This window comes from Gallus gallus, chromosome 6, assembly GCF_016699485.2.
Source record: "Gallus gallus isolate bGalGal1 chromosome 6, bGalGal1.mat.broiler.GRCg7b, whole genome shotgun sequence".
Classification (NCBI taxonomy): domain Eukaryota; kingdom Metazoa; phylum Chordata; class Aves; order Galliformes; family Phasianidae; genus Gallus; species Gallus gallus.
The window spans coordinates 13,075,661-13,100,268 of record NC_052537.1 but is presented as its reverse complement, the minus strand read 5'-3'; the positions used below and the strand labels follow the sequence as shown (position 1 = coordinate 13,100,268).

The 24,608-nt window shown below is 43.1% G+C and overlaps 1 protein-coding gene across 21 annotated transcripts in view; it reads left to right on the top strand.

The window, feature by feature from the left end:
- The window catches only part of ZMIZ1 (zinc finger MIZ-type containing 1), a 326,060-nt gene that overhangs the window by 267,291 nt on the left and 34,161 nt on the right, over positions 1-24,608 (top strand). For 20 of the 21 annotated variants that reach the window (XM_040702495.2, XM_015288283.4, XM_046942997.1 and 17 more), the window contains 2 exons: positions 6,514-6,658; positions 22,415-22,529. In XM_040702495.2, coding sequence (XP_040558429.1) covers positions 6,514-6,658; positions 22,415-22,529 — 260 coding nt within the window. Of the gene's footprint in view, positions 1-6,513; positions 6,659-14,331; positions 14,855-22,414; positions 22,530-24,608 lie in introns of those variants that run through there. The other variant, XM_046943006.1, reaches the window with a different exon arrangement.

The following is a 24,608-nucleotide window of genomic DNA, read 5'->3' as shown; positions in this document are numbered from 1 at the left end:
TCTGCAGCACTGAATGATGGCTCTTGACTCTGTGTTTACACTGGGCTAGGCAGGGCAACTCATGCCTCCCCACACCAAAGTGCCTGCCTACTCTGCAGCGAAATTCATTTCTACACAATCCCCTGTGCCCTTTTTACAGAATGTGTCCATTTGAAGGTGCTACTAAAGGCACGGATCTCCTCGCTGCTCTGCTCAACGCAGTTCTGTGTTGGTACTGTTCAACTTCAGATCAAATTGGTCCATTTAATCCAGTCTACTTACCATGACTGTTCCAGCTGATTCTGCCTGATGGAGAGCATCAGGCACAGCCCCCAGCTGCTCCAGGAAGGAAGGCAGCAGGGCACAAGCCCCCTGGGATGGGATGGGAGCAGCACGGGGAGCGGGCCTGATGCTGTGCTGCAGGCAGTGCTGGCAGCCAGGCTTGTGAGAGGTGGGTGCCTGGCTCCTGCTGCACAGTCACAGGCAGGCTGAGCTGCCAGGCTGCTGAAAAATTGACACTTCTGCTTTGTAATTGGGTTGTATGCATTTCTTTTGTGCTCTTGGCATTGGGGCGGATACAGAGTAGAAGGCTGTGTAATGACAGGGGTAGGGCTTGTCTGTCAGTGGGTCAGGACATGCAGGTACCTCGGCAGAGCTGAGAGGAGGGGAGAACACCCATGCTCCGAGCTGCTTTTAATCGCTAATTACATCCTCTCTCCTCCATGGCCTTGCTTGCCTGCCCTGGCTGACTCAGAGAGGTTAGTCAGCCATTGCCAGGCTCTGCTGACGTGCCTGAGGAGGAGAGCTGCAGGAAAAGCAGTCCTGGCAGCAGCTGGGGATGAGCAGTTTCTCCCCTCTCTCTCCTTTTCCCAGCTCCTTACAAGTAAAAATGGCTTTTAGAACAAGAGGAAAACAGATAGTTTTCTGTTTCCCAAAACTCTGGACAATGACTCTGTCCTTTTAAGGCAAATGGAGTTATTTCTGTAATAATGCAGCACTTTGAGCATTAACTAGTTAACATATTTTATATTTGTTTTCCAAACACTGTGCATTCTGCATTATCCTGTGGGAAAAGAATGACATTCTTAAATAACCAAGATGCTAGTTATTTTCACTCCTTTCCTTCTCTTTTTGTCACTGTTTCCCTTCCCACCCCATCACATTATTTCACAGGATGATTTCTAAACTCTGTATTCAGATTGTGGTTTATGCAGCAAAGGATATAAAGCCTTGAGTAACTCTGTATTCCCTTTACATGGAATGCTCCATACAAAACATACAAATTTTGGTCCTACAAGCAATATAAAATTAAGGGATAGAATTCGGGGGGGGGGGGGGGGAAAGATTAAAAAAAACTGGATTTTCTTACAGATGTTGTAAAAATGTTTCAGCCAAATGCATTTCATTCTGAGATACAGCAGCAAGCCAGAGAGATGGTGCTGAATAGATAGTTCTCCAAATCAGACTCATCCTTTTTTTCCTAATATTTTCATTGCAGTGAGTAAGAAATACGGATCTGCCATCCTGCCTATTGAACTATCTGCTGCAGCTTAACTGCAGCAAGAAAACGGTAATCCTATTGTGCTCCTCCAGCAGTCTCCTGGGAAGCAGAAGGCATTGAAATTACTGAGCTGTTGTCCTATCCCCTCCTCACCTGTCTTTGTAGCTGTAAATATAGTGTCTGCCTGTAAATAACAGTTTGCTGCATCTTTAAGCATGTTCCCTAACAAGAGGCGGTGATTTACTGAGGTGATAAGCTGTAACTAATACTAGGGTATCATAATAGGTAAATAGATTAACACCATGCTTCTCTGTATTTTGCTTTCTAGGGAGCCCACTGGCTCATTCGCTCCTAGATGCTTACTGCAGCACTTTGTGATGCACTGAGTTAAATCAGTCGGCTACAGGATTGTAGCTGTCGACGGTGGTGTGTATACAGCTAATGAAATGCATTAGGGAATCTATCGGGTAGCATTGATTGCTTAGCCTATTTGCCTTCCTTTTCTGTTCCCCCACCCAAAAAGGATTATAATGGACTATACCCAATATTCAGTGCCAGGACTATAAACTACTCTTCAAGACACGCCATCATCATTCATCATGTAATTGTTGCTTTGTGAATGCAAGTACGCTGGCAGCCTTTGTCACTGAGAAGTAAGGAACTGTGTAGGCAGCCTGGGTAGGAGGCATGGGTTCCTTCCCCTCCAAAGCACAGGATCCCAACCACTGGGAGCACCTGGTCAAGTGTGTGCTGGAGAGCTCTGCTTTGTCTCCAAGTGACAGGTCTTCAGCTCCAAAGGGCCCTAGCAAAAGTTGAGCAATGTCGGGAGGTGTTGCCAGCCCAAATAACAGTGCTACACATCTTGTGATATTTGGCACGTTCCTAAGTACCTGGCTCCTGGAGGCAGGGGATTAAATAACGATTGCTTCCTTTCTCTTTGAAGCAAAGCTTAGCTCTGCGGTTGCAAAGAGATGCTTGAAATGTCACTCAAGTTGAAGGGAAAAAAAATCTTCTGCCTTCTACCGCTCTCCATCCCCAAGCTCTCAGCACACACATCGCATTGTTACTCTGATTTTTCAGTGAAAACACTTAGAAGTACTGGAGGCACCCAGAAGGCCACAGCGTGGCCAGCTGTGGGATGTGGGGTATTGTCAGGGTGGTGGGGAGAGCTCAGCCTACTCAGCATGGAGGCACTTGCACCTCCCCTCTCTGGAGACAAGCAAAACAACGGGCTGGCTGCAGGGAGCTGAATGCCTCGGAACGGTTTCTTAAATTCTTTTTCTTGCTTTCTTCAGAGCCTTGTTGGCTAGTTGAGATTGGAATCTCTCATTTTTAAATCTCTTTTTTCTCCATTTCACGAGTGCAAAACCAGAGGCTGCTCATTTCTGTGTTGGTTCCCTAACACAGTCGTTCCTAGCAAATCGGTATTGATTTATTCCTATGAAAATGCATCAACGTTTGAAGTAAAATGCAATCCCATTAAGAATGATACAGGTTTTCCAGATGGAGAAAAGTAGGTCAAATATTGCACCAATCAGCTCAGAGCATGTCCCTTTAAGCAAAATAAATGTGTGAATACACTTAAACTGTCAGCACGTCATTTGATTGCCATTATTATGCATCTTTTGGCATGAGCTGGCAAAGCCCTCTGCGGCTGCACGTTGGCTGAAAATGTCAGTTCTGGGGAATTAACCAGGCTATGCTCTACATTTGTTTGTGTACGGGGGAGCGAGGGGGTGCACGCTTAAAGGATTTTTGTTTCCTCCTTGCAACAGTTGACTTCAACTTAGGCGGGAGAGCTGGCTTATTATATGCAAGGGACATTGTAGCAATGCAGCACAGGAACACGATTTAAATCTGATCATTAAAGTGCCGCAGTGAGAGGCTGAGAGACACGGTGAGGATGGTCCATCTGCAAAATCTGTGCTCCTGTTGCAAGAAGGAGGGGTGGAGGGGGGAGAAAAAGCAGCTGCTTGGCTGTGCTGTGAGAGGGAGAGACTGACTGTTGGCACCATCTGTAGCTGTCCTTTGTGCTTGCTGCTTTATCTGTTCATTATAGTACGATACTGAATTTCTCGTGCTTTGAGTATAAATGAGTTGAGATGTGCCCAATACTGTCAGCATAAAAAGCAGTAACTAAGTACACTAAAGATGAATAGTGTAATCTGTAAATTCATTTTGAGTTTGTTTCATCTGACTTGAATAGCAGAGGAAGTAATGTTCTCCAGAAGGCAGCTGTACCAGATGTGAGGTGCACACTCCCCCTACGCGCCAAGCACACAGCAACTCATGGCAGGGCGGGGAGGGCAGCGGGCCCCTGTCCAGCTGGGGCAGTGTGGTGCTGGCGGACCAGGAGCTCTGGGCAGGGTCTGCTTTCATTGCTGCACAAACACCAACGTCGGGAGGAGAGTGATTATCTTACGTGGTACATGAGTCAAGATGCCCCCAGGGAGAAAGGTTAAACCTCTCAGTAATGAGTGCTGTGATAGGGATGAGTAAATGTGTTACCTTTTATACCCGCTGTCTCCTGGTTTCTGAAAACAAGAGTCCTCTCCAGATAACTTGTAGAATGTAACTGTCTGGCTTATCTTGAGGGCTTCTTTGTTCTTTGACAGTTCACATTTCACCTTTATAAATGTGTGTGTTAGATATTAGTAATCATAATAACTCATTAAGATCTTCCCTTATCTCCACCTCACCAAAGCAATGCTATCTCACTGGCATATTCCTTTTCCAAGGGTTACTCTGCTTTTTTCCAAAGCAGGTATGGCTTTTGTTTGCAGATTCATGTCCTCAGCCCCATTAGGTTGCTTCTTTTTATCTTATTTGTCAAGTGCCTATACGTGTACGGAAGGAGCAATGCCCTACTTGCATCAAAGCTGCGTGTAAGATGGGCGATTTCCATTTGACACTGCAGTAATTACACTCGGCGTGGCGATGCTCAGCATCCCCTGTTGCTCTGACATGGCTGCACTGCTGTGCAGCAGCATGATGCTTGCCTGCAATGCTCCAGTGGCCGTGGTGTGGGTAGCAGCTGTGCCAGGCTACGGCCGCGTCACTGGGCAGCTGGAAAAGGGGAGCACGTTAGTAGTGATAAGGCAGGGATAAAAGGTGAGCGTAGCGTGATCAGATGCTTGTTGACAGATTCCTTGGCTAATAGAGAAGCAGCTTAGGCTGACACTCGTTGCTGGAACATTTCGCACCGCTCGGGGGAACGCTCTGGAGGCTGCATGCAAGGCTAACCATTTTGGAGTGGCTGTATTCAGTTACATAAAGGAGCGGTGTCCCCTCCTTGTCAAGGCAGAGCTCTAAAATGCCTCCCTGAACGCCGCTGCTGACTTTCCATTTGATAAATGCAAGGAATGTACTGCATCGCCTTTGTCCAAATGTGTGACTAATTCACAGGAATAGTTTGGTTTAAAATATTTTTCTTGTGTGGCCATTAAGCTTGAGAAATTCCAATTGTTTTGCCGACTGAAAGATCACATTTGTGGGTGTTCTTGGCAAAACAAGTTCTTTTTTTCCCCTGCAAATATGACTTCACAATTAGTCCCTTTGGAATTTGCTCTATTAATGTTTGTTAACAGGACCTCTGAGTAACTACTGCAACAAAAAGGTGGTTGCCACTGGTGGTTTGCTGCTGCTTGGGGTTGTGTTACTGGGCTAGAGGATTTCCATTAGAAAAAAATAAGAATTGAAACTAAAAGCCTCAATTTTGGAGAATTCTGGTCTTTCTCTTTTAAACTGGCAAGCCTAAAGTTACATGTAGAGCTCTCCCGCTTAAAGCTGCTATGGCAGTTTGCTTTTCAAATAGCCTCCTGGTTCTCACCTGCCAGCACAATCTGTTGGTTTGTTCCATTCATACCACCTTAGGAAAGCACTTAGTTTAAGAAAATATACAAACACAAAGCATGTTATAGTGATGAGGTTTATGCAAAGTGCACTTTAAAGGATGAAAATCCCCAAGCACTTCAACTTGGAAATGCTTCTCCAGCTGCAGAACAGAGTTCAGTTCACGTGCACCTCATTGGTGGGGCCCTTTGCCATGCCATATCTTGGGAACGTCTCGCCCCATGGAACCACTCCTGCTGCTGGCACCGTGGCAGCTCTGTGGTTTAGCCATTCTACTGGTGGTTCTTTGCAAAGCCGTGTCTCATCACAGCCAGACCCAACTCAGTCACTTTCTCAGGCTGTGTTTATTCCAAAGTACATGGGTTTTGTAACAGGGGCTGGTCTTCTCTGTCTGTGGGTGCTTAAGGAAAAGGCCACATTTTCAGAGATAATGAACCCTTTCATGTCTTCTGAGGGAGTTGCAAGCTTTTAGTCTCTCTAGGAAATCTCCGCCTGTCATCATTCATAAGCATGATGTTTCTGTAAGCACTGAAGCACCATCATTGCCCAGAAGATTAGTCATATAATGGAGATAAGCATTTAGGGGTTATGCTGGTTCAAATACAGATGGAAGTGCCTAACTTGTGTATACCTACCCACATTAGTGCGGCTGTTTTCTCTTGTTTATCTATTTAGGACTGGTAGCTAATGGCAGTTTTGGAAATGAATTCCAGCACATGGGTTCCTCTTCGTGCCTCTCCAATTAAGCTTTAGCGCAGAAATAGCCAAACAGAAAAGAGATCTTGTTATCCACTGCTCCCCTCTGTGAATGATGTCTTCTGCATGTTTTTGTTACATTTCTATTAGTGTGAAATGAATTCTTCAGTGCCTTTTTTCACCCACAACAGCTACCCCATGTCCTTGTGCCTCATCCATTTATCTCAGCTCAGACAAATTCTCTCGTGCCTCCTGGGCTGTGCAGACTGTTCGTAACTTGTGTAAAAACATTATAATGATAGTGTAGCGCAATTACAGACTCAATTTGATAGGATAATAATGTGAGTGGTGGTTCATGGACGAACTTTTCACTCCTGGGGCTTGTCTGTTCAGTTTGTGGCTCTTGTTATAGCAGCTTGCATCTGCACTCAGCTGTACCGGTTATTCTGATGTGCACTTACTGTCATTTTGTTCTGATTGCACAGCGCTGCTCTCGTCGTGGTGTGAGGAGCTGGGACGGCTCTTGCTGCTTCGCCACCAGAAAAGCCGGCAGAACGATCCTCCAGGGAAGCTCCCCATGCAACCCCCCATGAACTCTATGAGCTCCATGAAACCCACCCTCTCTCATAGGTGAGTCTGAGCCCAGCCTGTAGGAGTGGAATTGTGTAAGATAACCTGTCTTTTAACTGAAATGCTCATTACCATTGACAGCGGTGGCTGCAGTTTTGTGCTGTGAACAGCATTACAGACATCAGGGGATGTATAATGACAGCACGTACTAAATAAATGCAGTTTTTGTTTTTGCCATTGCCAGGTGCATAGAGAAATGATGCTTCCATCTTGAAATCTGTGCTCAGGTCAAGTGGGCTCACTTTGAAAGTTGTGCCCAAAGGATAAACTTCCACCACATATCTCTCACCAAGCACTTTCCTACTGCTCATTTAAATAGAGCTGGCTTTTCTTGAGGTTGAAAACATTTCACGGATGCTCCATTTTGTACATTGCATTAGAAATGTCATGCTAAATTGAAGCAATTGTGTAGTGGGAGCACCCAGAGGTATGAGAATGTTCTGTACCACCTTAAATCAGGTGAAGATCACAAAGTACTTGATATAGAGAAAATGTGAGCACTAAATGAAGCTAGAGGAGACTAAAGATGTGAGCCTTTGATTACCAATTTACACAGAAAAACAGAATTTGTATTTTTTGCCTTGTGGAGCCTGAGTCAAGGCAAAAGCTGAAGAGTAAATGTATACAGGGTCAAACACTCATTTCATGCTTTATGTTTCAGTGAGGTTTTGTTTCAAGGCTTACTTTCCCATAGCATCACATTAAAGAAATCACAATAGCACAAATTGTTTTTTTGTGCAGGGCACTATTATTAGTAAGGAATTATAGCAGTGTAGATGAGGCTAGATTCCTCATACGCAGATACTGTAGAAGCATAATGTGTCTCGAACTTTCATGGTAGAATGGAGCTTAGGGGTTTGATTCATCTTCATAGCAGTGTATTTGCATAACTGAATTTGTCTGGAAACAGCTTTTTTCTGCCCCTCTGTGTTGTACTTTTGGAAGAACTATGGGACCTCTGTGCCTTTTATTATAGCTTTTGAGAATAATGTTCATTTTCAAACATAATACAGTATCACTGAGTTTCTAGAGCACCTGGATTGCCTCTTTTTTCAGTTGATTGCATAATAATGAATTGTAAACATAGAATAATAGAATGGCTTGAGTTGGAAGGGACTTTAAAGCCCATCCAGTTTCAACCCCTGGCCATGGTGGGGTTGAAACCACCAGGCTGGGGTTACCACCCACCAGACCAGGTGTCCAAGGTCCCATCCAACCTCAGCTTGAGCACCTCCTGAGATGGGGCACCCACAGCTTCTCTGGGCAGCTGTGCCAGGGCCTCATCATCCTCTGAGTGAAAACTTTTCCTCTGTCATCTAATCTAAATGTCTCCTCTTTTAGTTTAAAATCATTCCCACTTGGCCTATCACCATCTGCCCATGTTAAAAGTTGGTCTCTCTCTTGTTAATAAGCTCCCCTTAGGTACTGGAAGGCCATAGTGAGGTCTCCCTGGAGCTTTCTCTTCTCCAGGCTGAACAAGCCCAGCTCCCTTAGCCTTTCTTTATAAGAGGAGTGCTCCAGTCCTCAGAGCATCTTCGTGGCCATCCCCTTAACCTACTCCAAGAGGTCCACATCTTCCTTGTGCTGCTGGAGTCCCCAGGCCTGGATGCAGTAATTGAAAAACAAAAAAACAAACAACAGCAACAAAAAAAAAAACAACACCAAACTATAATTAATAAAGCAAACCAACCAAACAAACACACAAAAAGCTAGGAAACTTTCTGTATTAAAACAACTTTGGTTTTGCACCTGGGGAAAAGGTCTGCAGAGTTCAAGATGAAATTTAGTATAGTCATTCTGCACAGAAACATGTGATGCAGTGTGTAAAGCATATGCACATTCTTACATGTAGTTTTGTAGTTTTCAGATTCCTGATTCTCATCTGATGATTTAGCCTGAGTTGCCCTAAAGTCTATAAAGCAAGGATGAAATCACTGTCATAGCTCACAGAGGCGGTATAGTATATAACTAGATAAGATAGACAATTATTTTTTTCCTTCATGACAGTTCTACCCCAGAACTCTGTCACATGAAATATTCTCTTCTGCGAATACTTACAGTGACATTTCTGGAAGACCAGATTACCCAGTATTCTACCTGATAGTGGGACACCCTGTCCAGTATCAAGCAATCCCTCTTGAGTTTCTCCTGAGTAATGCCCTTGAATTGTTTTATTAAAGAAGACACTGGGAGTCGGTTCTAAATCACAGCTGTTTACCCATGAGATATCCCTCTAGAAACATTAATTCTGTAGCATAAGTTCTTATCTATAGTAGCTGCTACAGCATCTTAGGGATTTGAAATACCTACCAGCCATGGAGCATCACTGCTTCATTGTGTACTGTTCTCTCATCTGTAGTTTAGCCATAACCATGACTGTGCAAAATATCTCAGGTGGTACATTAGAACAAAACATCTTGTCACTCTCCAAATTCCTTTTCCAGCTGGAAATGTTTATTTTCCATGTTTGATGGGTCTACATGACAGTAACAAAGCATGGAGGAGGGAAGAAGTGAGTTTTCTCTTTGTTAAATAGAAGATGAAAGGCAGTTATACATAATCCTAGTGATGAAGCTGTTGATGAAGCAACGTGTGTATTTGTGTTAGATTACATTTGGGTCAGAAGCTTAGTATTAGAGTTAATAGTATGCAATCTCTAATTCAACGGGTTTTTGTGTGAATCAAACAAATTAAAAAACAACATCACAAAAAGAAAACCAATGACCAAGCCTGTTTTGCATTCCCTACAAGTAATTAATGTAGTCAGCTACTTTAAGTTCTGTAGAAGAACTAGATATAAAATTAGAATAGCCAAGAGCATATTCAAAAACCTTGCATATATTAACAGAGGGAATATAGGATGGATGACAACTGCTAAACATCACCAGATAAAAAAGAAATTTCCCCTGTCATCGGACTACCCTGAGTAGCCAGCACAGGGCTTTTTTTGCCATTGCTTTTACAAGCAACGGAATTACCCAGAACTCTGGTCAGGCTCTAGATTCCCATTGCACATGGTGCTACAGAAACACAGATGTAGAGTCTCAAAGTTGTAACAGGCCTCAACTACTTAAAATAAATTCTGACTCAAGAGCACATCAAAAGAGACTATATCTAAGGATTCATACTTAAGTAACTGTGGGCACATACATTGGAAAGAATTCAGGTCTGGCCTATTGTTGGGGGTAACTTCTCATTTTGAGAAAGCAAATTGAGTTTTGAGAGAAAACTGAGATAGACAGATCAAGGACTTCGGTGGCGATATTATTGGTCAAATGTACTTACCTAGAGCGGAATGTTAGCCATGTAAAGATTTGCACACATGCAAAAAATGCTTTCAGAGTAGAGATTGCCTTGTGCTGATTTATAAAGTAAGGGGATCAAGTGGTAAATAACTATGCAGGTTGCATATGGAACAAAGATTCAATGAAATACCTGCTTTGTAATGTCAGGAGGTTGGTTCGACTGCAAAATCATGTGCTTTAGGGACAGTGAGCACTGGATTCTCAGAAAAGAAAAGAAAAGGAAAGGAAAGGAAAGGAAAGGAAAGGAAAGGAAAGAAAAGAAAAGAAAAGAAAAGGAAAGGAAAGGAAAGGAAAGGAAAGGAAAGGAAAGGAAAGAAAAGAAAAAGAAAAACGTGTCAACTTTTTTGTTTTTTTAAGTCTGTGCAGTATAATAATACTAAGCTCAAAATTGAATTTGAGATACATAGATTTTCTTTTTAGACTTTTTTTACTGATCTACATGGGTAAATTTGACTCAGGTTCCGAAGGACCAGTATGAGACCTATCCGCCTCCTTAATCCTGTGTAATTTCTAATTTAAGCCCTACTTAAAGGATTTATGGGGGACTTAAGGAGAGCCTGTAGTCTTTGGGCTGGCCTTTTGCAGAGGAGTGAAATTTCATGCTTAGTGTAACTTCTTTGTGTTGTGGTTTTCCAGTCTGACATAATGTCTATAACAACAGACAAATACTTCTCAAAGAAGCTGATTTATACCTTTAAAGATGCTTTAAGATCTTTGGCAAATGCTGCAATGTAAGTACTAATTACCATCATAATAACATCTTGCTTTGCTTTGAAGAAGTCCCTACTTAACACTTCACTGCATTAAGTGGTGAATCTCAATACTTGTGGATCGCATTGAATCTTGGTTACAGTGGGCACCATTTCCAGCCCCCTCAGTGAGATTTGCACCTGATCAGTACCATCAGTCTAAGGTGGTTCTGAGCCACGCAGCCACGTGGGGATTGCTTGTTTCTTGGCTAGCTTGTGGTAAAGCTCCTGTTGTCAATGAACACCTGAGGATGTGCAGCTGTTAGCAGTAGCCTGGAATGTGGTCCTGTGTGTTTTTCAGGTTCCTGCTGTCTTCTCTTTAGTTTCAAGTGCTGGTCTTCTATATTCATTGGCAGCTGTCCTGCAGTTGGTGAACAGATTACAGTGATGTCTGCAGAAGGTAGTCAAGGTTGATGAGAACTATGAAGATAAAGTTATTTTTAACACAAATGACTTAATACCAGAGGTTTTGATAAAACTAAACCGTGGGTCAAATTAACTAGTAATTCAATATTACAGTACGTACTTTATGTATTATCATCATTTTATGTTCAGGCAATTGCCATAAATACATTTTATTGGTTAGAATTGCTTTACAAGGGTGCTTTATTTTAGTGTTGGATTTGTCCCTTTATTTTCCACTTAAAGCTTAACTAACATCTGAACTTACATTGCTAGGAGCTTTTGGAAGAGGATGATGATCCTTCATCTGAACTTCTACTGAGTGGTTAGGACCATCCCTTACATGGTTTGTTAAGTATGAGAAGTGAGCTGGCTGTAACACGCTGGTACCAACATTGTCAATATTTCTGCAGAGGTTGCTGCCTTTTCAATTTGGCCATCATAGGCTGTTTTGGCTGATGGTGGTAGTTGCTAGTAGGATGTCCAGACACAGGAAATTGCATACAATGCACCTGTTATGAAAACAAGTACGTTGTGCTTCTTCCGTACATCAGAGCAGAGTTGAGGATCATAGAATCATTAAGGTTGGAAAAGAGCAGTAAGATCAAGTCCAACTGTCAACCCCTGCCATCCTGCCCACTAACCACGTCCCTCAGTGCCACCTCTCCACGGTTCTTCTCCACTATGGGCAATGACTCTACCACCCCCTGGTGTGCTTCTGCCAGTGCATCACCATTCTTTCTGAGAAGAAATTTTTCATAATATCCAACCTGAGATCACATGATTATTGCATATGGCTGTCGTGTGCAGGTACAGTCTTTGCAAAAGAATTTAAAAGTGTTAAGGTGAAAAATAAGATAGTTTCGAAGACTTTTCATTTTTTTAAATTATGAAATAAATGTAATTAGGGACTGAACAGATGGTGATGTAAGACAATATACTCTGTTAAGCAAACTCTGTATCTCCCAATTCTGGAAGAATGCTCTCTTTCTTCAGTCTTCCAGATCAAGTTATGATAAAATCTGCCATCAGGAGGATATGAGGGAAAAGTTCAGAATCCAGAAAAGTTTCTGCAGGTGTGGCATTACTTAAAGAAAAAAAAAATGTTGAGAACAATGTTAAGTAAGGATCCTGATGCTCTGAGTATTGTAAAAACAAGACTGTAATTGCTTGAAAAATACTGTCCCAAGACTGCTTGCCCACCTTGTCCCCTGGGATCACTATTTAATATATTCCTATTATGGGGAGGAACTGGAATAAAACCTTGAAAGAGTGTTGGAGCTGAAAGCAAATAAGTGATTTCTAATTGAAAATGGAAAGCGTGTAACTATGAGCTGCTAATAATTAAGCCTCCAATATTTTCATGTGAAAAATCTGCATTTCATTTTAGGTGAGGTATTTTTGTTGTCAGTCCTTGTGGTAAAAGGAGAGATGGAAAGGCAAGAGCTCTGAAAACAGTAATGGGCAGCTTAAATACTCTTCCAATGCATGTTCTTCACATGTTTGGTTAAAAGGTAGAGGAGAAGAGTCATTTCCTATTGTATGTACAGCACTGTGTGGGGCATCTGTATTTACTAGGGTGCCAAAGTAAATGCTATTGCTATAAGGATAATGCATGGCAATACAGCTATCATGTTGGTACATTGTTTGATATGTACATGTCAGTGTACTCTTTACATTTTTTTTTCATTTGAGCTCTATATATACTAGATAAAAAGTTTGAGGTTTATTTTGTGTTTTGTTTTTTAATAAGTAAAAAGTGTCAGCTGATATTTTTTGAAATCCCTCATAAAGATGAGGCAAGCACAATGTGAGGTCTATCTGCTGACTGAGGCAAAACCTGACCTTCCCAGGCTTTGCTCTGATTTCAGTAGTTTTTAAAATACAGCTCTGCCTTTGAAAAGACAGCTGAAGTCCTGGTGTTTGGGGCAGAGTGAACATCCAGTTCCTAAAAGTGTCTCCTTGATTGCAATTTAATGTTCGGTGAGAAGCGTAGCAGTCTCCTGCTCGTTGCAGGAGGGCTGACTGCAGCAGCAGATGGTTTGTGCTGAGCCTGGGCGATTCTGCTCTCCCCGTGTGGAGGGAAGGTTCCCTCTGTCACTTGTTCTCCGCGAAACCAACTCATTTGTGATGGCACTGGAGTTAGAAATCCTTCAGCAGCGGCAACATCCCTAGTTTTTACCAATTTTGACTGCCAGCATGATAACCGTGTGGTGACACTGAGAGCTGTACTTTGTCTAGCTCTTTGATACAACACTCATTAAAATCATGGGGAGTCTTGTAACTGAAGGAGGAGTGCCTGTGACCGTCAGGGCAGCCTGCACCCTGCGTGTAGCCCCGGGTCGTGAGAAATACGTTCCTGCCATAAGTGATGTCAAATACGGCTTCTTTTTTACCTTTCTGTTTTGAGGGGATTATTTGGCAGCATGAACACGTGTGTTTTGTCTAAACCCGGTCTTTTTCTTGATGCCTTCTCATTACATGCGCCTGTAATTCATTCTGATAGTCGAAAATGGGACCCTCCCCAGGATTTCTCCGTAGACAGATAACAAAAGGAGTAAATTATCGATATATGAATGTATTTTGTTTATTTCTACTGTTCCCGTACACTTGGGATCTTAAGTCTCTGTAGTATCGCAAAGGAAGAAAAGGAAGCAGTCTCCAGTAATTGCATGAGGGAGAGCTAATGGCTTTCCTAGAACAGGGTGGCTTAGAAATTCCTGCTGAAATCGCTGCCGGATTTTACATAGCGATAACAAAGACCGCTCATTGACACAGAGCACTGACAACCTGTGAAGGCGAACCCGTGGAATTAATTAGATACCGACGATGCCTTTAATAGGAATCGGTTGTTTCTCCAAATGAGAAAGCTGTTGCAAGAATGAGGAATAGCACACCAGCCAGGGGATCGTGCATCGATACATCTCCCCGAGCTCAGAAGGCGGGGAAGGTACCACCGTCTGCTTATCCTCTCCCTTTACCACTTACCGCGGCAGGGAGATGCGATGCGATAGTCCGTTCGCTGGTGTCATTGTGGCAACCGCGGCATTCCCAGACAACTTTGACGGGCGAATTACCGGAGCCGCCCCCTGACGCCTCCCCGCCCGGCCCTTTCCGTGCCCCCCCGCCGTGCCCAGCCCCGCTCCCGAAGCCGCCGCGTGGCCCCGGCGCGCTCCGCCGCCCACCCCTGCCCGCTCCGCTCCCGCCCCGCCACGCTGCCCTTCCGCCCGGCCGCCCCCCGGCGCCGTGGCCCCGGCTCCCGCAGGCAGCCTGGCTGCCTCCTGTAAGTTGTGGCGGGGCTCTGCTGCCCCCCCGCCTCTGCAGAAAGCGGCTTTTTCCTGTTCCCTGCGAGCGTAAATCAGCTTCATCTAAAATCTCGGAAGTGCAAGTCCATCACATCTCCCTCCTAGCCGCCCGCTACACCTGCGTGAGTCAGACCGCAGCTCCCGCTGCCCCGCTCCGGCGCAGGGCTGCTCGCGGTCCCCTCTCGGGCAAAAGCAGAAGTGGAATCTGCTCACGCGTTCGGCGGCTCCTTCCCCGGTTGTTGTAGCAGTCGCTGACCTCCAGGCACTATGAATAAACAGCAAAGCCGGGAACAAAAGGAGTCTTCTGGCTGCCATTATCTCACATTAACGTAGCGGACGCGCTGCGGTGTGAACAATGCGAGTCTCGTTCGCCGATAATCAGCGAGTACCCAGGCATTCGGATTACCACGGCAACGGGCGACGGTAGCCCGCTGGGTGGGTGTGTTTTTGTTGTAGGGGAGCAGCGGGAGCGGGAGGCCAGGCGCTGCGCTGAGCTGAGCTGGGTGCTGCGGGCAGCGCTCGGGGCGCGTTCCGGCACACGTGCGTAGGTCGGGCACGGGCCGAGCGGGGCTGTGCCCCCGGGTGCAATAAAGGTTAAGCCGCGTTTGCCGCGCTGAAAATGATCGTAAGATAATTTCAGCGTTTCGGGAAGGTAACAGGTGGCGTGTTAACGACAGGGCTGTTGCCGGCGGACTGCGCGACCGGGATCGGGCTGTAGTAGCGCGGTGCATGGGCTGCTGCGCGACTTGGAGCCGGGGCGATGCTGCAGCCTGCTTTCCTTTGAGCAGAGGGATGCCATGGTCTCACGCTGACGGGCGGTGACAGCCCCCACGGCTCCGAAGCAGAGGGTGTTGCGGACTGTTTCTATCGCCTACCTGCACCGTGTGACCCACACTGAGGGCTGAACGGTGTGACCCGCGACTCGGAGCGTGCCCACACGTGTGTAGGGACATCGGTGAGGGCAGGAATGTCGTAGGGCTGTGTGTGAAGAGGTGTGGGTGACTGCAGGTCCAGAAACACCCGGGTTAATCTCGTCGTTGGCCCGATGCATTTTCTGATTCCAGGGCTGGGTTTGGACACGCCAGCTCTTGGTGAGCACGTGGCTGCCTGCGGTGTCGGGCAGGCGTGTGGCCCCCTGCAGCCAGTGGGATGGGCAGGCAGCATCTGGTCCTGCAGGCCCCATTGGCCATCCCACAGGCCTATAAAGTAAAATTTGAAGGCTTTCCATTTCCGTAGGTGTTTTCCATCACCTGCAGAGCACCATGGCTGTACGGATGGCTGCATGAATGGCTCCTGCGAGGGGTGCTGGTATCTAGCAGAGCAGCGGCAGGTACCCAGCTGCAGGTGCTGTGAGCCTCCAGGCTGACAACTTGCTCTCTGCCTTCACCTACTGACTGCCTCACCTTTGCTTGCCCACTGAGCTCAGGGTCAGGACTTTTCTGCTTTTTTCAGGCAGCTCACTGGAAAGCAGTTGTCCTTCATTTTACAGTGAATGATGGGACCTCTCACCACTTTTGGTCTTTCTCTTCAGTCCACGTTGCTCATAGCCCAGTACAGTACAAACAACATCCAGTACTGAGACAATGCTTGAGGTAACTCCAGAGATGACTGCTCAGTGCTTTTGAAGCCAGGAGCTTTGCACAGGGCTGGGGAACGTATTCATCTGTTCGAAAGCAATGGACTTTAGAAGTTTTGTAGGGATAATTTTGGGAGCTAGATGTTTTTCTGGAAGATCTAAATGCTTGAAATCATGCCTTGAAGAGGTAGAGAGGGAGACAGAATTTCATAGAAGGTTCCAAAATGGTTCTTTTCATATTCACGTTACATAGTTGCACCTAGTGATTTGTATGGGCTCTGTCCATATACATTTGTTGAGTGAATTATACAATGGAGCCTTAATTTATGCAACAAACTTGCTCGAATAATACTATTAAATACAGAGAGGTATTTGAGGAAGGCATGCAACCCATAGCTGTCATCAGTGGAAAGTAAATTACTGCAGCCATCCAAAGCCACTGCTGCATTCATGCTTGTTATTCTCTTATTTCCTTTGTCTTTCATGTAAGTACCTTAGGGCACCTATACACAGCACTGGCTTATAGTTTGCTTTGTGCTGAAAGGATGTACACAGTCTTTGTTACATGAAGTAAGTCTTCATGTTTCCTTGCTGACTTAGGCCATCTTTGTGTTCTTTCTATGCTGGTGTCTGCTTGCTCTGCCTCTTCCTCTCTGTGAATGAGTTGTGTAGAATGGTTCCTACAGCATACGTAAAACACAGCACAGAAAGTCAAGTGATATCTTGTTTAATTTTTTTTGCTATAAAATTGTTAGTAATTATGCTTTCTACCACCTACAAACTGAACTAAAAATAAAGTATTCTGATGTCAGAGAGCTTTGAGTGTTTCAGTTGAAATATTTCAGCCAAACACGTTAGCCCTGTAAAGTCAGTGCATATGTCTGAGTTGGTGAGGCATTTGTTTTGTTCCCCTGCAAAAAAAAAAAAAAACACAAAACAAAAAACAAACAAAAAAAAAGCCCTCAATGAAAATGAGAAGTGGTTGTTTCCTTCTAATTGTGGGGGTTCTCAAAAACAAAATAGATGCAGAATGTTTCTGATTGCCGGTAAGGAGAAACAAAATTCAGTTTTCTGTTGTCTTTTCTTCATAGAAGTCACAGCCAACTACAGATTAAGTGGAAGTTTGGCCAGAAATAACAAAAATAAAAATTTCCACTCTATCTGTTATTTCTGAATAGGTTGTTAGGGCTTCCTAGCTTACTGAAATGGGACAAATTACCTGAAGCCCTTCCTCTGGAGCATTCTGGTGTTGCAGGAAACTGCTAATAGTATTCCATCTGTTCTTGTGATTTTATTCTTAAAGAAGTCCTTGGGTTTTGTTTATACCAATAAGAAAGTAGTAGAAATGCAGTCAGATTCAGGCCTGTTTGATAATATGAATTCAAACCACCTTTTCAGTGTGTTCAGTGTATGCGCTGCACCATGCAAAACAGTCTTTCTCTTACAGAGTATGCTTAGGATAGGTTTGTGGTGGAATTCCTAATCAAGAAGGATTGCTAATTGAATCTGTATTAATAATTAAAGCTACGCGAGCACTGTTCATTTGAGAAACCCAAATACAGCAAAACCTAAACCTGGATGAGAGCAAGTAAAGCTACATACCTTGTTAGACAGCATGGGACAGGGAATGCGTGTATTGATTCTGGAGTTGTGAAGGGCTTTGTCTCCTGTTCTGATTGTGGAATTTGTCCTTTTTTTTTCTCACTGCAGATGAATGGGATTTTAGGGTGGAGGAGAGAGGAGAGACAGGAAGGAGCCTGGAGACTTGTTTGGAAATTGTTGTGTTAGTTTGTATTAAAGTGGTGTCACCTAGAGGCTCCAGCCAAGAATACAGCCACAGGGTGCTCCCACCCTGCACGCACACTCTGCTCGGGGCAGAGGCACAGGCAGGGAGAGCTGCCATCTGCCAGGGGGTCCTATGGCTGCTGTATGATTGGATTGCTCTGCTTTTGGCTATGTGCTGTATAACTTGGCTTTTGGCTATATAACTGCAGAGGTTAGATCTCCAAAATTTCAGTCTGTATTGCCAGGTGTGTTCTCTACATGTGCTTGGGTTTAATAAGAAATGAGAAATGACGGTCAATGTTATGTGGGTAATGACCTGCTCTTATTATAACAGCTGAAGGAGTTGTGATAGATTTTGTAGATTTAATGTACTGTGTGGCCTGTGTGTGTGTCAGCCACCAGCCGAGTGGAGCAACTGTGCTTCGGAGGCATTACAGATCGCTGCAAAACTGCACAGTTGGCTTGAGGGTAAGGACCAAAGAGTAGTCACTGGAAGCCCAGTTGTGTGAAACCTGATGCCAGTGCTTGGAGGGAAAAGGTTTTTTTGAGAAAGCCAACATCTGGTGCTTTTCTTCAGTAGTTGGTAGATTTTCTGTGTTTAAAATAGGGAGTGATTTAAAATCATAGTGGTTTAGACACCTGGGCTTTCCAACAAGAGATGTGGCAAATCACCAGGAAGATGCTTCTCCTCCACAGTATGTGAAGTACCAATTCCCTTGGGATGTGTACTTCACTAAGCAGTCTGAATCTCTCCTTCCTCAATCAATGAAGATATGTAAACAGAGTATCTGATACACATACAATTGCTTTAATGACAACTGTAGTTTTAGTTATGTAAACATATTTAAAGTGCAGCATTTCCAAATAATGCCACAAATCATGTGTGAGTTATAGTAATTCCCTAGCTTTTATTTACTATACGGAGCTCGCTTTCACTTAAGCTATTTTTATTAGAACTAGCTGATGATCTGTGTCTTACGTAAGTCTGTAACTATTCTGAAGAGCTTTGCTATCTGATTGGTTCTGTTTTTCTAGCACTGGGAATTAAGAGATGTGCCAGTGTACCTCTCTGGCATTTCTGCTGTATTACCTGTGGCTTCAGTAGGTTTGCCAGTAGCTAAGAAATCTTTCCTCCTTACACCTTGGTCACAGTTTCACTACATCATCATTGAAGAAGTATTTCCCTTCATCTCCTCTTTGCTCGATGGCTTCCTCTGCTGTTTGGCCTTTCATGCTGACCAGTAGCATGCATAGGTTCATTAACACTGTTATAAATTTAGTCAGTACTCTTTTAGTGGACTCCAGCTGAGCCCAGACTGACTCACTGCCCTCCAGGGTGTAGTGAGAGACTTAATTACCCTTGTACTGTTCAACAGGAACGGCGTTGCAGGCAGCACTTCATTTGGCCTGGAGACGTTGAAGCTTCTTTGCCTACTGGCTGCCATTTTCAAGCCTCGAGAAAGGGATGTCAGAAGTATGCAGCCCTGTATAGTAACAGCAGAAGTGACTGCTCTTTTGCAGATGAGAATTGGATTGGTCACGTCTCAATTTGATACTTACATGGATTTGCCTATGATGGTCGGAGTATTCCCTTGTGTTGTCTAAGGACAGAAATGCAAGTTAAAGGAGTGGAGAAGTGGAAGGGCAAGTTATCCTGTAGCTAAGTGCTGTGAAACACAGCAGAGGTGCGGCAAGAGTTGTGTCCAGCGTAGCAAAGTCGGACTCAAATGCGTGTGTAGGGGGTGATAGCCAGAGTGTTGTGTCATGGAGTACAAACTGGGAGGATGCTAAATATTCCTCACTGCAGTAGCCAAAGGAAAACTTGTGTTAAGTGACATCTAGCTCAGTAAGTGCATATTAGGTATATAAGTTGCTCTTCTATGATGCACACCTGCCACCATTTCAGAGTTGCCGTAATTTGTGAGCTAAGTTCTGTGTTGGACAATGTAGGAGTCATGGTTTGATGTATGCAGTGAAAGTTTCTCAACAAATCCATGTGTGGTCTTTTATTCCAGCTTTCATGTGTCATTCTGGGTTTCCTATGCCGGCAGCTTTCATCATATGTGAACAATATGGCTTCTCGAGGTGACACTTTACAGTAATGTGGTAAAAATTGAGTGATTTACTCTTCTTTATAATTAGATGAAGTGATTGCATAATCTGCGAGAATCTAGCTCAACCTTCAACTCACAAATGCTCTGACTCTACAGTTGGATGAATAATAGATGAATTCTGTGTACTGTAAAGGAGAATAGGAAAGAAAAACATACTTTTGAGGCAAAGAAAGTGAAGAAATGGGTACAACTTCTTATCGTAAGCTACAGCATCACTAGCTCAAAGCTTGAGCATGTGTACCAGCCACAGTGCTTATTTGCATTAGAAGAGCCTTCAGTGACTCTGTGGTTTGATCCCTGTCTGTCATTGCCCTTCTTATTTGCCCCTGCACTTACAAAATATTTTCTTTGTCCCTCAGGTTTTGTTACCTGTTGGCAGCACATCATTAGGGAGTACAGAGAAATGGCTGCAGTGAGTCCTTTAGCAGCTTATGTCATAGCAAGATCTTCTTTGTAGTCATTGAAGTATACGAGTATCCATATGTGCCATAAGTATGTTTGATCACATAGCAGACATCATCAAAAGCCATCAGAGGAGGAAATAAAGTAGGAGGCATCATTCAGAGCAGGAAAGAAGAGGAGAGCTTTGTAGTAGTCACACATTGTGGGTTAGTCATCATTCATCTCCATGTTGACAGAGGGGACTCACTGAAACATTGCGTCACTTGCAAATATTAGTCACCAAAATCATTGTCTGAGACTTTGAGGAAAATTAGGAAGATTTTCAACCTTGTAAGAGAAAATATTTTAAAGAAAAATGGGCTAAGAGGACTCACTGATTGCAAGGCATTAAACATGCCCTTATTCACACATCATTTTATATGCATGCTGTCAAGATAAACATTACCTGTCAAGCATCTCATATAGAATTAATGTTTTCCATTAATTTTCTCTAATTATTTGTTAGGGGAAATTATTTTTTCCCTAATTAAATTCTTTTTTTTTTATTATTCTATTATTACTTAACTCAATTTGGGTATTTTGAAACAAACAGGTCAGTTTAAATTCATCATTATGTTCTAATACACTGCTGTTGTGCTGATGCAGCTATATGGCATTTGTTTGAAATTTACTAGTTGTTTGTAAAATGTACTCACTATTTCATTTCAGCTTAGCTGCTATTGGTATTACCAAGATTATTGGTCACTTTGGACATAGGCAGTTTTTATCACACATGCACACGCTTCTTTGTGCAATGTAATTCCTATTCTTAAATGATTTACGCTAGACTTTATGAGCTAGATGAAGAGCAAACACAGATGTAGTCCTTGATTTTGGCTCATGGCAGAAAAGTGAGAAGTGGCCCAAGCCTGTTTGCTGTCTGATAATGCAGGAGAGTCACCTCCCTCATCTGCCCCAGAGCCCTCACTGGGGCATAGGCAACTCAGTTGCCTTGCCAGGTGTTTCTCGAGTTACTTCTGAGGTCCCCATAGCCCCTAGGCTTTGAAGCACTCCCATACGTTTCTAGGAGAGCCTGTATGGATTCTTTGGGCGTGGTAGCTCCATAAAGAATTCTAGTGATAGCTGGCTATCCAAGCAAAAATGCTATTCTTGATTAAAAATACAGGTAAAGATCTTTTGGTAATGGAAGAGCAATTTGTATGCTTATTAAATGGCTTATATCTAGGTGAGGAAAGATCATGTGTGTATATGTGTACATATATGCAAATAGAAGTCTAATTTACAAGGTAATGATATGAGAACAAGGAAATTTCAGATGGGGATGTGTTTTATGGTGACGGGATTAATAGTAACTTGCACAGAATTGAACATACATCATTAATTACATGGTGTGTATATATCCTGTGATCATTTTGCAACCGTTAAAGTTTTTCTATGAAAAGAACTGTAAGAAATGTTTGCATGTATCCGTGGACAAAGCTAATGGAAAAACCCAGTCTTCTCATCCACATATTTATCTGAAAGATGTGTTGTATATCTGCAGTTGATTTTGTAGCATGCTGATTAGCTAATACTGTTTTTGGCATGCAGCTTATCCGTCGTGTGGGAGAACACTATCTGAATTTCAATTTACTTTTCAAAATGATGTTGAACTGCTATTCCTTTAAAGGCTCTTCTGGCCATTCGGGGACCCAGTGCAGACAGTGGAGCTGCAGTCTAGTCTCAAAATCTAATTGAATTGTTATGAGGCAGCTGAAGTAGTGATTGTTGAAGAGCTTGAGATGGATTGCAAAAAAATAAGTGCTTCTGAGCAACTGGCTTAGTGTCCCCGTTTGAAAATCTGCCCTTGAGTTTATTTTTACTTTCACTGGTAACAGACCTTTATGGTAAAAGCCCTGTATTTTGATATAATCAAGGAATTCATTAGTTCTATGTGGTTTTGGTGAGATCACATTGCTGTTAAAGAAGAAACTTTATGCCTCTGGGACTGCTAAGCTAAGAATGGAAAAAGGAGTGGGGAGTTAAGGTAATGTGAGGTGTTAATCCTGTGTTCCCACCAGCTATTTGCCACCATTTAACCTTCCAGAATCTCATTCTCCTAAACGTTTGTTTTCACAGTGATGGGTCTTTCCCTTACGACTCTGTTCCCTGGCAGCAAAATACCAACCAGCCTCCAGGTTCCTTATCAGTGGTCACCACGGTATGGGGTGTGACTAATACCTCTCAAAGCCAGGTAAGCTTCACTTTTATGTTGCCTCCCTGCTAGATTTGTGCTTTGATTAATGCTTGCAAAATGAAAAGCTTTCGGGAAAATTCTCCTATGATCATTAACGTGTCTGTGTTCTCTTTGTTGTGCGTACTGCTTTACTGCTTTTTTTCTTTTTTTTTTTTCCTTTTTTTTTTTTTTTTTCTTTTTCTTTTTTCCAGCTGTGTTCTTTTTGGAAGCATCAGAAAGGAGGTGACTGAGAGCTTCAATCAGCAATCCACTTAGCTGCATGCAGATGTCAGGATAGGGTATAGCACATATTTAAGCACTACAGGCACGGCTTTGGTATGATTGTAAACCTCTTAGGAATTCTAGTTCAGGGTTTTTTTTTAATTAAAAAGAGTGTTTCTATCTAGATTCTCAAATGGCAACTTCTGTTGGTTTTACCTGAGATTGTGGCATACTAGTGGGCTTCTGAGATCTGTTTGCAAACTCTACCTCCATGCCGAGGTACTAACTACCAACTGTAGGTTGAACTCTCTTCAACTTTGCTGTTGGTACTGCCTTACTTCACTAATGTATTTCAGTATGCCTTGGAGCAAAAGCAGGATCTCCTGGCTTCCAGGCGAGAGACATATTTATTTGATTTTCATTCTATTCTTTCCATCTTTAGTTCTCTTTCTCTTCTCCAATGTGTTAGAGAAGATAATGCTATGCAAAATTATGCTATATGAAAGAAGCAGCTTTAATGAAAAGGATACCGGTTATCTCTGATAGCGTACTCTCCAAGGGTTGAGACACAAGTCATACTCTCAGACAACATAGCCCTTTTTTCACCATGGATGAAGTGCCTTAAACATATTGTCATGTTTTGTGGGCGCAAGTGGTGTGTAAATCCAACCTGGTTTTTCTATGCTTCTCAAATCAAACATTATTGGATCCCTTACCAAATTTTTCTGTTTGTTTGTTTGTTTTAAAAGTTTGGTTAGAAAAAAAAAAAAACAAAAATGTTGTTAATTGAGTCATTTATAAAAGAAATCATTCAGGAGCAAAGTCGTATGGATAGCCTCATGGCAGTTACGTAAACACCGTGGCACAGTCTTCCTTCAAAAAAATACAGATAGGTAACACTTACCAGGCCTCACTTATTACTGTTAATTTCTTTTTAAAACCAAGGTATCCCATGTGGGAGAGGAACAGCTGGGTAAATATAAACATATAGGTCCATAATGGCATTGGCCTGAAAATGGAAAGCTAGTCCATTGCAGAAATGTTTCAGACTTAAGATGGAAAAAGAAAAAATGATTCGGTGTTTTGTTCTATCTTAAGAACACTGTTATATTATTTAAGCTCTTCATGATACTCCAGAGGAATGTGCAGTAAAAGAAAGCAAGTGCTTTGGTAAAAAGAAGAAAATGCTTCTTCAGAATTACTGCAAGGAAAGGGTGAAACTCTAAAACATGGGGGTTGGCTGTAGCTGTTCAGAGCAGATTGAGATGAATGGCAAGGTTTCCCATAAGTCTTCGTGCTCCCCAAGGGGATGAGTTGGACTCACAGATTTGGTATCACACATCTCAAAACTGGATGAACTCAACACCACCTTGTGGTTTGGTCTGTTGTGAAGATTTTAACTCCTGAATTTCTTCCTAAACAGCGGGCAGATTTCCATGCAGAAATGCTGAACCATCATGCTTACATCTCAAAGGAGGTCGTATCATCTTTGATTCAATTGAAAAATAATAATTCAAGCAAGCAAACCAAATTGTACAAAACAGGCTAAGCCATGGAAATACATACTCTTAACAGTTTTTGCATATGCAACATCCTTTACAGTATGTCTGTGGGGCTGGATACTTGTAAGTCATTCTGAAGTCCTACATAAACAAAACAAACTGAAAATAAGGAATGTGCTTTCTCTTAACTGGATCAGTGTCACCTAAAGAATGTGGTTCTAGCAGGTCTTTATTGAAACCTTTTAGTAAATGCTCTTGTTAACTAAAAAACCTACCCCCTGTGAAGGAAAATTAGATATCAGAGACTCTTGATAGTTTGGAAATGGGTATAGGAGAGATCATTAGAAGCCAGTGCACCTGGACTTCAACAAAA